We start from the raw sequence: 12,116 nt of genomic DNA on the forward strand, positions 1-12,116 counted from the left end.
ATATCCATGTTATTTCTAGTCACGGTGGAAAAAAAAACCGATGATCGAAGACCAAAACCGAAAAGACCGAGATCAAACCTGAAAAGACCGATAAAGTATTGGGTAGAAAAGAGCATTATTATTAAAAGAATTCGCATGAGCAGATGAAATGGAGAGTGGACAGAGTGCTGCCCATGCATGAGACGAATGCGAGGAAGACAAGAGGAAATGGAAAGGAAACGTGAGAAAGACCCGCGGAGGACGGCCCAGCGCGGCGTTGTCGTGGACCATGGTCGGTCCCAAGGCCCACATCCGCCGGCCCACAGCGAAAGCGAGAGCACCCGACGACCATTTCGGCTCGGAGGCAACCAAACCCTAACCTAACCTAATCCCTCCCGCGGCCGTGGCGGCGCCTTCCTTAGCGCTAATCCTGTGACCCATTTCGGCATGTAATGACGCCCGCCAACCGCCGACCCGGTGCCGTATAAACGCAGCCATTTCTGCCGGCGACCCGACCAACCCCAAAACACGAGGAAATTCTTTCACCTGCTGCTGCTTCGGGGAGAAGAATACTCTTCTCTTCTGCTCCGACCGATTCCATACAAAACGCGGCGGCGGCGGTGCCGGTGGCGGCCAGCGAGCCTTCCCAGTTGTTCCTTTACTTGTCTCCACGCATCCCACCCACCTGTCCCGACCCGTCTCCCTTTCCGTTGCCGTCGTCCCTGCTTTGACTCTACTTCAATTCCTCTTCTTGCTCCTCCAGTCCCCCTCCTGCCTTCCCGGGAGATTCTTCTCCTTCCTCCTTGTGGTCTCATCACCCAAGACATCGAATCGGGCCAATCGGGGAATCGCTGAATTCTGTCCCGTCGGAGGATTAAAGGCGGGATTAATCGCGGAGGTTTCCAAGTCCAGGAGGTTTCCAAGTCCAAAAAGAGGATCTTTTTTCCATTCGCCGCCGGATTCGGTGGGGAGAAGACAGCGTCCGCCCCGAATCCGCGATGGGAAAGCCGTCGCAGCTGAAGAAGAAGCGGGGCGGCCACAAATCCGGGGACGCCAAGCCGGCGGCCACCCTGGACCGCTCCAGCTCCAAGGTCCTGGACGGCGACGAGACGATCTTCGCGGAGATGGCGCGGGAGCTGCGGGAGGAGGGGAACAAGCTGTTCCAGCGGCGGGACTACGACCGGGCCCTCCTCACCTACGAGAAGTCCCTCAAGCTGCTCCCCTCCCCCGCCACCGGCCCCGCCGCCGCCGCCGACGTGGCGGGCCTGCGCAGCAACCTGGCGGCGTGCTACATGCAGATGAGCCCGCCCGACCACTACCGCGCCGTCAACGAGTGCAACCTGGCGCTGGACGCCGCGCCGCGCTACGGCAAGGCGCTGCTCAAGCGGGCGCGCTGCTTCGAGGCGCTGGGGAGGTTGGACTTGGCGGCGCGGGATGTGGGCAGGGTGCTGGCGGCGGAGCCGGGGAATTTGACGGCCGTGGATTTGGGGGAGAGGGTCAGGAGGGCTATGGTGGAGAAGGGGTTTGTGGTGGATGAGATGGCTGTTTTGCAGACGCCTGAGGAGGTGGTGGCGGAGGCGCCCAAGCAGCAGAAGCCGCGGAATAAGAAGAAGGGGAGGAAGGCCGCCGCCAAGGCTGCGGCGGCGGCCGTCGAGGAGGAGGGAAACCCAACAGCTGCGGACCCCGTGCCCAAGGAGGAGGAGCCGCCGCGGCAGGTGAAGCTGGTGTTCGGCGAGGACATCCGGTGGGCGCAGGTGCCGGCCAGCTGCGGCATGGCGCAGCTGCGCGAGGCGGTGCGCGGCAAGTTCCCCGGCCTCAAGGCCGTGCTCGTCAAGTACAGGGACAGGGAGGGCGACCTGGTCACCATCACCAACCAGGACGAGCTCAAGTGGGCCGAGGAGCTGGTCGACCCGGGCAGCTCCCTCCGGCTCTACGTCACCGAGGCCGACCCCGAGCACGAGCCCTACCTCGAGGACGCCGGCACTGGCTCGCTCGTCAACAACACCTCGGACAATGGGAGCATCAGGAGCAACAACAGGCAGGATGAGGACAGGAGCACCGTGACTTGCATCGATGACTGGATCGTGCAGTTTGCGCGCCTTTTCAAGAACCACGTCGGGGTCAGCTCCGACGAGTACCTGGACCTCCATGAGGTCAGCATGAAGCTGTACACTGAGGCCATTGAGGACACGATTACAAGCGACGAAGCCCAGGAGGTGTTTCAGCTTGCCGAGGGGAACTTCCAGGAGATGGCGGCGCTCGCGTTCTTCCAGTGGGGCAATGTTCACATGTCTCGGGCCAGGAAGCGGCTGCTCTTGCCGGAAGACTCTACCAAGGAATTGGTGCTTGAGAAAGTGAAGGAAGCCTACGAGTGGGCAAAGGAAGAGTACAGTAAGGCGGGGAAGACGTACGAGGAAGCTGTAAGGGCCAAGCCGGACTTCTTCGAAGGTTTCCTCGCACTTGCGCACCAGCAGTTTGAGCAAGCAAAGCTGTCATGGTATTATGCTGTCGGTAGCGGCGCGGATCTGGACACGTGGCCTTCCTCTGAAGTCCTGGAGCTCTTCAATAGAGCTGAGGATAACATGGAGAAGGGTACGGAAATGTGGGAGGAGATAGAAGAACAGCGCCTGAAGAACCGATCTAAACCAAGCCAGGAAAATGCTGTGCTGGAGAAGATGGGCATGGAGGAGTATATCAAAGATGTATCCACGGATGACGCGGCTGAACGGGCTTCCAACATGAGGTCTCAGATTAATATTCTGTGGGGTATGCTGCTTTATGAGCGTTCAGTTGTGGAGTTCAAATTAGGACTTCCAATGTGGGAGGACTGTCTGATGGCAGCGATTGAAAAGTTTAAACTTGGAGGAGCTTCAGCTACAAACATTGCTGTGTTGGTGAAAAACCACTGTGCAAATGAAACTGCCCAAGATGGTAAGAAAAATATCGCTGCACTTGTTTATTCTCTAGTTCAGCCTGTTCTTATCTCCTGAATCCCGAATCTAAGAGAACTATACTATTTATTTTGTTGGAGAAAATTGAAATTGCGCAAAATATAAGAATTTTGATGCTGAATCTCTTACTATCCCCTTGATCATCACTGAAACTTATTATTAGGGAAGTTCACCTAGTATCAGGGCAACTCAAGTGTTGTTCACTAGTTGATTTTGGTGAAATGCTGAGTTCATAATGTGTCTCTGGTGTCGTTAAAATTGTGAAAACATGATCTTCAATTATGTAATTTACGTTCTGTTCTTTGCTTTTTCTCAAAGAAAAAACATTGTTTACTTTGCTGAATCACTTATGTTTCAAAAATACTCAAAGATTCTAAGATTATCCTTGTTCCCTCCTAGGTTTGGGCTTCAATGTTGATGAAATCGTGCAAGCCTGGAATGAGATGTATGACATTAAACGGTGGCTACGTGGTGTTCCATCGTTCCGTCTTGAGCCATTGTTTAGGCGGAGAGTTCCGCAACTGCATACTGCACTGGAGCATATATAGTATGTATGAAGTTGCTCCGACGTATTAAATATCGGGGCAACTTTACCTATATCAATTTTCTCTTTTAGGTAAGCGCATTTGCTGTATGCTTCTCTTCTTTCTACAGGATATATTTATATGCATAGGAACTTTTTTTCATATGCACATGAGAACTTTGATTGTCTCTAGGTTGTTAGATGTGTCTTACTTGCTGTCCTGATTATTGCAGGCTGCATGCTTATAATTGTAACAAAGATGAACATGCAGTTCTGAATTTGTTGATGCTGAATGATTTCGTTGGTTTTGTGCTTGTTTTATATGTCCTGAGATCGCTTAAGAAAAAGAAAATATCTTTCATTTTTTCTCAAAAAGAGATGTAATTAGCTATTCTCTTATGCACGAATGTATGAATTGGACTATTTATTTCCATGCAAATTCTTTCATTTACCCCTTTACTTCAGTATGAATATATAAATTAGACTATTTATGACAGTCTAAATTCTTGCACTATTGGTCTGGATGTTTCTCTGTAAACTAAATGCTGAAACTATCAAATATTTACGAAAGCATGTTAGGTGAGATATTTGACTGTAAGTATAAGAACGGTATCGCATAACTGGTGTAGCATTAATGTAGATATTGTACCATCTCACCTTACTGGATCCTTGCATGGAAAAGATTATTTTCTGCTATACAGGGTTAGCATATTCTGCAGACAAAAACTAATTAGCTATACATCCTTTAGTTCCTGATGGTCTGTTCTTCGAGGTTTAATCTACTGAAGTTTGAAATAAGATCTGCCTAATGTCCTCTAGAAAAACTAGTTTAGGCATCATCTGTATCAAGATTATTAAGGCCCCCTTCCTCTTATTATAAGTTTCTTAGTTCCTGAGATACCTTTCTAGGTAACTTGTCCTCTGGTACTACCTTTAAGTGAAACGATCCTTTGATACTACTCTTCTCTTGTGTTTTGTCCTCTTCATACTGGAGCTTTACGATACAAACACACGATGCATTATACTCCCTCCGTCTCATGAAACATATCTTAACGTTGTCTAAATTTGGGTGTATCTAGATGCTAAATAGTGTCTAGATACATTTAAATTTAGACAAACTTAAGACATGTTTCATGGGATTGAGGGAGTAGTTGTATCTTTGTCAATCATAACCTGTTATAATAGTGATTTGAGTTCTCCAAGCTACCGATTTGTTTATCCATCTTAGTCAGACCCTTGTTAAGTTGTGATTAATTTTTGTACATCCAGTTATCATCTTAATCTTCTTCATCCAAATTGTTCTTTTTTTTGGGTAGCCTTTGTGGTATTGAAATTGGTGTGTTGATTGATCTCTGCAGGTCAATGGCTTCTTGGTATACAATACATGGATTTGTTCGTTCCATTTTTTATACATCAAAGAGTCTGCTTCCCTGCATTTTTTACATCGAAGAGTCTGCTTCCCGGTGGCGAAGCTATTCATTGCGGAGGGGTGGAGCCCGTCCGCGATCTGCATATGTTGGTTGGTATTTTCCCGTCTGTCTTGTTCTTCGTGCACAGGAAGCTGCGCTTTGTTACTAGTTTAGAGCTTCATTTGTGTGTGACATAGTAATCTGCTGTTTCGAGGATAGATTGGTCGCATACTCTATTTGTTTCGCGCTGTTTGTGATACCTTATAGGCATGAATGTTTTTTGTAAACTCAGTTGGGGTATTATAATGTGATTACAGGATTCCATAGAATTTCTTGCACTGAAAGAAGAAAAAAAACGGTTCTGAATTCTGATATGCTACTGATCCAGGCTACTCATTTCAGGGTGGGTCTTTTGTCCTATCTATCAACAAGTGTTTTTTTTGTAAGGTTTTTGTTCAATTCTCATTGGTGTGATACATGGGAGTAGGAACACTTGAATGAAATCATTGGCTTAAGATCACGTGGGGCTAAGTCTAAGGCGCCCTCCAAAGTCCAGGCTTTCTTAGTAGCGATTCTAGAATCAGAATTTGATGTAGAATGTAGAAAGGTTTTGTTTCGTAAAAAGTTCTCCTGCTATTTCCTACTTCTATTAGGATTTGTTTATTTTTGTCCAAATCTATAACTTTTGATCGTTAATAAAATAAGTAGAATTCAATGCACCTCTCCTAACTTACTCTATCTCCCCTTCCACCTACTGTTGTGCTCTGGGCGCCTGCCAAAACGGGTCGCCATGAGTTCAAGCCCGACCACCTATAGACCATGACTAGAACCTCCCCGTCCTACTCGATCTATGTCGAGCAAGTCAGGATGTGACAACTCGCCCTTTGTATAATGTTAAAAGTAAGCTTAATGAACAATCAATAGAAACACATATAATGTGACAATGTTGGAAAAGTGAATATATTTACTAATTTGAGCGAGGAGATTTTGTAGTCTATTCCACAACTGTCGAACAATGTTGCCAACAACTAGATATTTGGCTTCACTCGTTATTTGTATCCTCGTGGGGAATCAACCATCACCAACTGGATATTCACTTTTTTTTTTTGCGGGTATACTGGATATTCACTTTGAATCATTCTACTCTCTACGTTTCTTCTCACCTACATTGCATCACCGCATGCATGCGGCCATATGTACGTTTTGGCTAGCTCATCTGATCCCGGCTGTTAAAAGTAGGGTCCTAGCTCAGGCGTTTGCTCCGGTATAACCCCCGCCCTAGAAAACTCAGCTAAAATACGAGGACGGCCGAGATGGTTCGATACCTCTTAGTTACTAATATATTACGGGTATATGTAGCCTATATAAAACCTATATAACCCAACTAAATTATATGAATGTGTGTTTCAAAAAAAAAATTATACGAATATGTAGCATACGTACATATACGAGTATGTAGGTACACTGGTCGACAATGACTATTTCAAGCGGTGACGATCCCGGCGGGCGGGAGGGACCACAAGGCGGTGCTGGCTGGTCACGAGGCACTGCGAGACGGTGCTGGCCGACAAGTTCCTCGGCAATGCCTTGCAGGTGCTCGTGCTAGCAAGGTTGGTGTATTGTGGTGCCCGCGCCGAATTATCTTGCGGTGGTGGCGGTCGAACTGTCTTGTGATACCTGCGCCGAACTGTCTTGCGGCGGCTGGATTGTCTTACGATTCTTCGCCGGACTGTCTTGCGTCGAAGATGCATGGATCGGGTTATACCACTTGTGTGGGGTTGAGGTTGAAAAATATGTATGCCTGTGACCCAGCCTCCCTGTCCCCCTATGTAAGACAAAGTATGTTTGGGGGAACCGGCACAACCCTCTAGGGGTGGCCTATCTCATATATATATATATATATATATATGGGGTGTATACAAGATACAATACAACTCTAATACCAATACGGTATGAACACATATACAGCTACGTTACATGTCTAACACCCTCCCTCAATCTTAGCCACTTTGTAAAGCTTTCAAAAGTGTAAGATTGCGCCTGCAAGCCTCAAACTGTGGGAGAGGCAATGGCTCCGTGAAGATGTCTGCAAGTTGATCTTTAGAAGAGATGAACTTGATTCGTAGCTGTCGTCGTGCAACACGTTCCCTCACAAAATGATAATCCACCTCAATGTGTTTAGTCCTAGCATGAAATACTGGATTGGCTGAAAGATATGTAGCGCCAATATTATCACACCACAGGACTGGAGACTGTGACGGAGAGACTCGCAATTCGCGAAGCAAAGACTGTACCCATATGAGCTCAGCAGTGGCATTGGCAACAGCCTTATATTCAGCCTCAGTACTACTACGAGATACAGTGGCTTGTTTCCGAGCACTCCAGGCGATCAGATTAGAGCCAAAGAATACAGCATAGCCCCCCGTGGATCGCCTGTCATCCGGACTAGCAGCCCAGTCCGCATCAGAGTAGGCAGAAAGGACCCCAGAAGGATTCAGCCGGATATGAAGACCAAACGACAAGGTAGACTGCACATAGCGAAGAATGCGCTTAACCGCAGCCCAATGAGTGTCGCGTGGTGTATGGAGATACTGGCAAACCCTGTTGACAGCATAAGAAATATCCGGTCGAGTAATGGTCAAATACTGAAGACCACCAACAATACTCCTGTACTCAGTAGCCTCATCAGAAGTCAGCAAGGTACCATCAACCGCTGTAATCTTCTCAGTAGAGGACATAGGTGTAGCCGTGGGTTTACACTTAAGCATACCAGCTCCGTGCAAAATATCCAGTGAGTACTTCTTCTGAGTCATTAGCAAGCCAGAACCATATGTCGCCACTTCCAAGCCAAGAAAGTAGTGAAGAGTACCCAGGTCCTTGACAGCGAAATCTTTCCCAAGCGAAGCAATGAGAGCATCCGCAGCCAAGGTAGAGGAGCTGATTAAGATAATATCATCAACATAGACCAAAAAGTACATAGTAACCTTGGTCGTCTGGAGAAGAAACAGAGATGAATCAGCTGTAGAGGGCACAAAACCATGAGCACGAAGAGCTGAACCAAGACGAGCATGCCAAGCACGAGGCGCTTGCTTCAGACCATAGAGAGCTTTGGTGAGGCGACATATGTGAGAGGGTCGATCAGGATCAACAAAACCAGGAGGCTGGCGCATATAAACCTCTTCCTCTAGCAAACCATGAAGAAAGGCATTCTGTACATCAAGCTGACGAAGAGACCAACCTCGAGTAACTGCAAGCGACAGAAGAAGGCGAATAGTAGTAGGTTTGACCACGGGGCTGAAGGTGTCTTCATAGTCAAGACCAAACCGCTGGCGAAATCCTCTAGCCACAAGTCGTGCTTTGTAGCGCTCAATGGATCCATCTGAATGCTTCTTCACTTTGAACACCCATTTGGAATCAATGATATTAACACGAGGTGGCAGAGGAACAAGGGTCCAGGTGTCGTTACGCAACAAGGCCTGATATTCCTGTTCCATAGCCTGTCGCCAATGTGGGATGCTCATGGCAGCTTGATATGTACGTGGCTCAGCAGACGGATCAGCTAGTGCAGCAGACATACATGCAGCATACCAGGCGACAGTCCCATCAGTGCGCTCCAAGGGTCGAAAGATACCACTGCGACTGCGCGTATGAGGCCGCGAAGCCGACGAAGCAACAGGTGCAGTGGATGTCGATGGAGGAGCCGGAGCAGGACTGGGCGACGGCGAGGGACTAGGCGACGGTGACGGAGAGGCCGGGGACAGCGACGGGCTGTGCGACGCCGGCGAGGCTGGTGAGGCGCGAGGCGACGCAGGGGCAGACGACGGCGGAGACAGCGTGGCCGCACGGTCAGCCTCTGCATGGGCATGGGCAGCAGTATCGAGGCCATGCAGATGATCGGCGTGGGCCGGGGACACTGGCGAGCGCGGGCGCCCAGTAGCCGGGGACAAGGCGGGCGGGCGATCGTCATGTGCATGGCGGGCACGAGCGTCGAGGCCATGCACAGGCGCGTGATCGACGTCGGGCGAGGGCGAGCACGGACGATCGCCATCAGGGGAAGCACGGCGTGCACGGGCATCGAGGCCATGCACGTCAGTGTGTGAGATGGCAGCAGCATCAACTGGCGAATCCTCAAGAAGTTCCAAGCGAGCTCCACGACCAACACCTGCACCATGGTTAGGCAACAACAAAGGAGAATATGCAACATCCTCAAATTGGTCAGCAGTGACAGAAGATGAATGCAGCGGTGTTATAGTGGACACTGGGAGGCTTGAAAAAGGAAAAGAATTCTCATCGAAAATAACATCCCGAGATATGTAGACACGATTCGTGGGAACATGAAGGCATTTGTACCCTTTGTGAAGAGCACTATAGCCAAGGAAAACACATTTTTTAGAGCGATACTCCAACTTACGTTTATTGTATGGGCGCAAATGGGGCCAACACGCACAGCCAAAGACCTTAAAGAAGGTGTAATCTGGCAGTTCGTTAAGAAGGAGCTCAAGTGGAGTTTTCATGTCTAACACACGAGTAGGAGTACGATTGATGAGAAAGCAAGCGGTAGAAAAAGCATCACTCCAGAATCTAAAGGGGACAGATGCATGGGCCAAAAGGGTAAGACCAGTTTCAACGATATGCCTATGCTTACGCTCAACGGAACCATTCTGCTGATGAGTATGAGGGCATGATAAACGATGAGAAATCCCAAGCTTCTGAAAGAAAGAGTTGAGGTTGCGATACTCGCCCCCCCAATCCGACTGAACATGAATTATTTTGTGCTTGAGAAGACGTTCAACATGCGTCTGAAATTGAGTGAAAATACTAAACACATCAGATTTGCGCTTAATAAGATAAAGCCAAGTAAAGCGACTATAAACATCGATGAAACTGACATAATATTTGTGACCACTAACAGAGGTTTGAGCAGGACCCCATACATCTGAAAACACAAGTTCTAGAGGACTCTTAATTTCTCGAGTAGACTCAGAAAAAGGAAGTTGTTGACTTTTGCCTTGCTACAGGCATCACACACTGCTAAATCTTTATTGCTAGACAAGCTAGGTAACTCATGACGACTCAAGACATGGCGAACGATAGGATTGGCGGGATGCCCAAGGCGAGCATGCCACTGCGACGGAGAGACTCGGACTCCACTGAACACCTGGGGAGCTCCTGGAGGATCCACACGATATAGTCCATGACACAGCTGCCCACTAAGAAGAACGTCCCTCGTAGCTCGGTCCTTAACAAAAAGATCAAACGGGTGAAACTCACAGAAAACATTATTATCATAGGTGAGCTTGGGAACGGAGAGTAAATTGCGTGTGACAGAAGGAACATGAAGAACATTGTTGAGATGAAGGTGTCTAGATGGATGACGAGTGAGAAGGGATGCTTGACCAATATGAGAGATATGCATACCTGCTCCATTTGCTGTGTGGACCTTGTCAGAGCCATGGTAGGTGTCGCGAGTGTGAAGCTTGTTCAGCTCGCTGGTGAGATGATCCGTAGCCCCGGTGTCCATGTACCAGGAAGGGTCGACGGAGTAGGACTGGGTCTGTCCTTGCTGGCCCGAAGGAGAGGGCCGATCGGCCATGGCGGCCTGGCGCGCATTGTTGCGCGTATCCTTGCCATCGTTCCCAATGCCAAGGAAACTCCGCTGAAAGCGGCGGTGGCACTTGGACGCAAGGTGACCATCACGGCCACAGAGCTGACAGGTGCGCTGGTTACGCCCGCCTCCATAGCCAGGGGACGATGCAGGGGCCGGAGGCGAGGGTGCAGGGGGCTTGCCCTGGGTGGGCGTCGACGGGTTGCGCGCACCTCCTTTGTGCGCGACATTCGCCGATGGGTCAGAGTGGGCGCCGCCACTCCGACGGCCAGGACGAGCCTCGACGCGCTGCTCGGTGCGGAGAAGCTTCGCATAAAGCGTGTGAGCGGGCATGGGCGTGGTGCGATCTTCCATCACTTCGACCAAGCCATCATACTCCTCATCGAGTCCGTTCACAATGTAGGAGTTGAACTCGGAATCAGAGAGGGGCTGACCGATGGAGGCAAGCGTGTCAGCGAGCCCGCGCACTTTGTTGTAGTAGTCCTTGGCGCTCATGTCCAGTTTCTCGCACTCGCCGAGTTCACGACGAAGAGAGTTGGCACGCGCCTGGGATTGAGCAGAGAAGCTCGCCTCCAGAGTCTTCCAGGCCTCGCACGAGGTAGCGGCAAAAACCACCATCCCAGCGACGGTCGGCGAGAGAGACCCCTGGATGGAGGAGAGGTTGGCTTGATCCTGCGCTGTCCACACACGGTGAGCCGGATTCACCACCGGGCCGTGCACGCTATCAATAAGCGCGGGAGGGCAGGGTAGGGTACCATCGACGTAACCCATCAAGTAGTGGCTCCGGAGTAGCGGAAGAACCTGCGCACGCCAAAAAATATAATTGTCGGGCATGAGCTTGATGGTGATATGATTGCCGAAGTGGTAGGGCGGCGGCAGCGTGGCGAGCACATCCATGGCAGAGGGCGCCGAGGGTGGCGGCACGGAGGCAGGCACCGGCGGCGCGACAGCCGTGGTCGCAGTGGTGGCACCGGTCGTGACAGCTGGGGTCACAGCGGCGGCACCGGTCGAGGCGGTGTGCTGGACGAGCTGCTGCGAGGTGGAGATGGGCGCCGTGAGGAAGGAGCCGACGCTGACCGTCCCGATCGGAGACGTAGAGGCAGCGGCGGCGTGGTCGAGCGGCCTGTTGAGGAGGGCCGCCAGACTGGCCGGGAGATGCCCGGCGGAGGAGGAGGAGAGGCCTGCGGAGGCACTCGTGTCCATGGCGCCGGCGGTGGCGGAAGCGGGAGAGCAGCAGGCGACGGCTGCGTGGAGGCAGACGACGACGGCGGCTAGGTTTAGGGTTTGGGATCGACTCGGCGTGATACCATGTAAGACAAAGTATGTTTGGGGGAACCGGCACAACCCTCTAGGGGTGGCCTATCTCATTTATATATATGGGGTGTATACAAGATACAATACAACTCTAATACCAATACGGTATGAACACATATACAGCTACGTTACATGTCTAACACCCTAACTCATTGTGTCTTCCGCCTCCGCCTCGGGCCACGGCTGCATGCAACGGATGACGCACTCGCGCTCCGCCGGATGGTGTACAAATACGTAAAGGCGGCCATACGTACGTATCCGGTATCCCCTCGCGGCCTGGACTGGATCGCACTGCGAACGTGATCTGATTTACAGACCGATTGAGAGGCTACATA

At 50.4% G+C, this 12,116-nt stretch overlaps 2 protein-coding genes across 2 annotated transcripts; one reads left to right on the forward strand and one right to left on the reverse strand.

The window, feature by feature from the left end:
- Window positions 1-512: 512 nt before the first annotated feature.
- Window positions 513-5,191, forward strand: LOC127302908 (protein PHOX1-like). The gene is made up of 3 exons (XM_051333632.2): window positions 513-2,910; window positions 3,330-3,546; window positions 4,812-5,191. Exons 1-2 carry the CDS (start codon window positions 978-980, stop codon window positions 3,476-3,478), a joined length of 2,082 nt encoding a protein of 693 aa, XP_051189592.1. The 5' UTR covers window positions 513-977; the 3' UTR covers window positions 3,479-3,546; window positions 4,812-5,191.
- A 1,671-nt stretch (window positions 5,192-6,862) lies between these two features.
- LOC139831839 (uncharacterized) lies at window positions 6,863-11,670 on the reverse strand. The gene is made up of 2 exons (XM_071821186.1): window positions 10,281-11,670; window positions 6,863-9,024 (listed from the first exon to the last, which is right to left on the reverse strand). The coding sequence occupies exons 1-2, from the start codon at window positions 11,668-11,670 to the stop codon at window positions 6,863-6,865; spliced, it is 3,552 nt and encodes a 1,183-aa protein (XP_071677287.1).
- Between the last annotated feature and the right edge of the window lie 446 nt (window positions 11,671-12,116).

This window comes from Lolium perenne, chromosome 5, assembly GCF_019359855.2.
Source record: "Lolium perenne isolate Kyuss_39 chromosome 5, Kyuss_2.0, whole genome shotgun sequence".
Lineage (NCBI taxonomy): Eukaryota > Viridiplantae > Streptophyta > Magnoliopsida > Poales > Poaceae > Lolium > Lolium perenne.

Bases quoted from the DNA above. Each gene is read 5' to 3' on its own strand.
- LOC127302908 (XM_051333632.2), top strand. From the start codon at position 978: ATGGGAAAGCCGTCGCAGCTGAAGAAGAAGCGGGGCGGCCACAAATCC. The intron at 2,911-3,329 runs GTAAGAAAAATA...GTTCCCTCCTAG, and splicing joins AAATGAAACTGCCCAAGATG to GTTTGGGCTTCAATGTTGAT.
- LOC139831839 (XM_071821186.1), bottom strand. From the start codon at position 11,670: ATGGACACGAGTGCCTCCGCAGGCCTCTCCTCCTCCTCCGCCGGGCAT. The intron at 9,025-10,280 runs GTATGCATATCT...ACCATGGTGCAG, and splicing joins CCACACAGCAAATGGAGCAG to GTGTTGGTCGTGGAGCTCGC.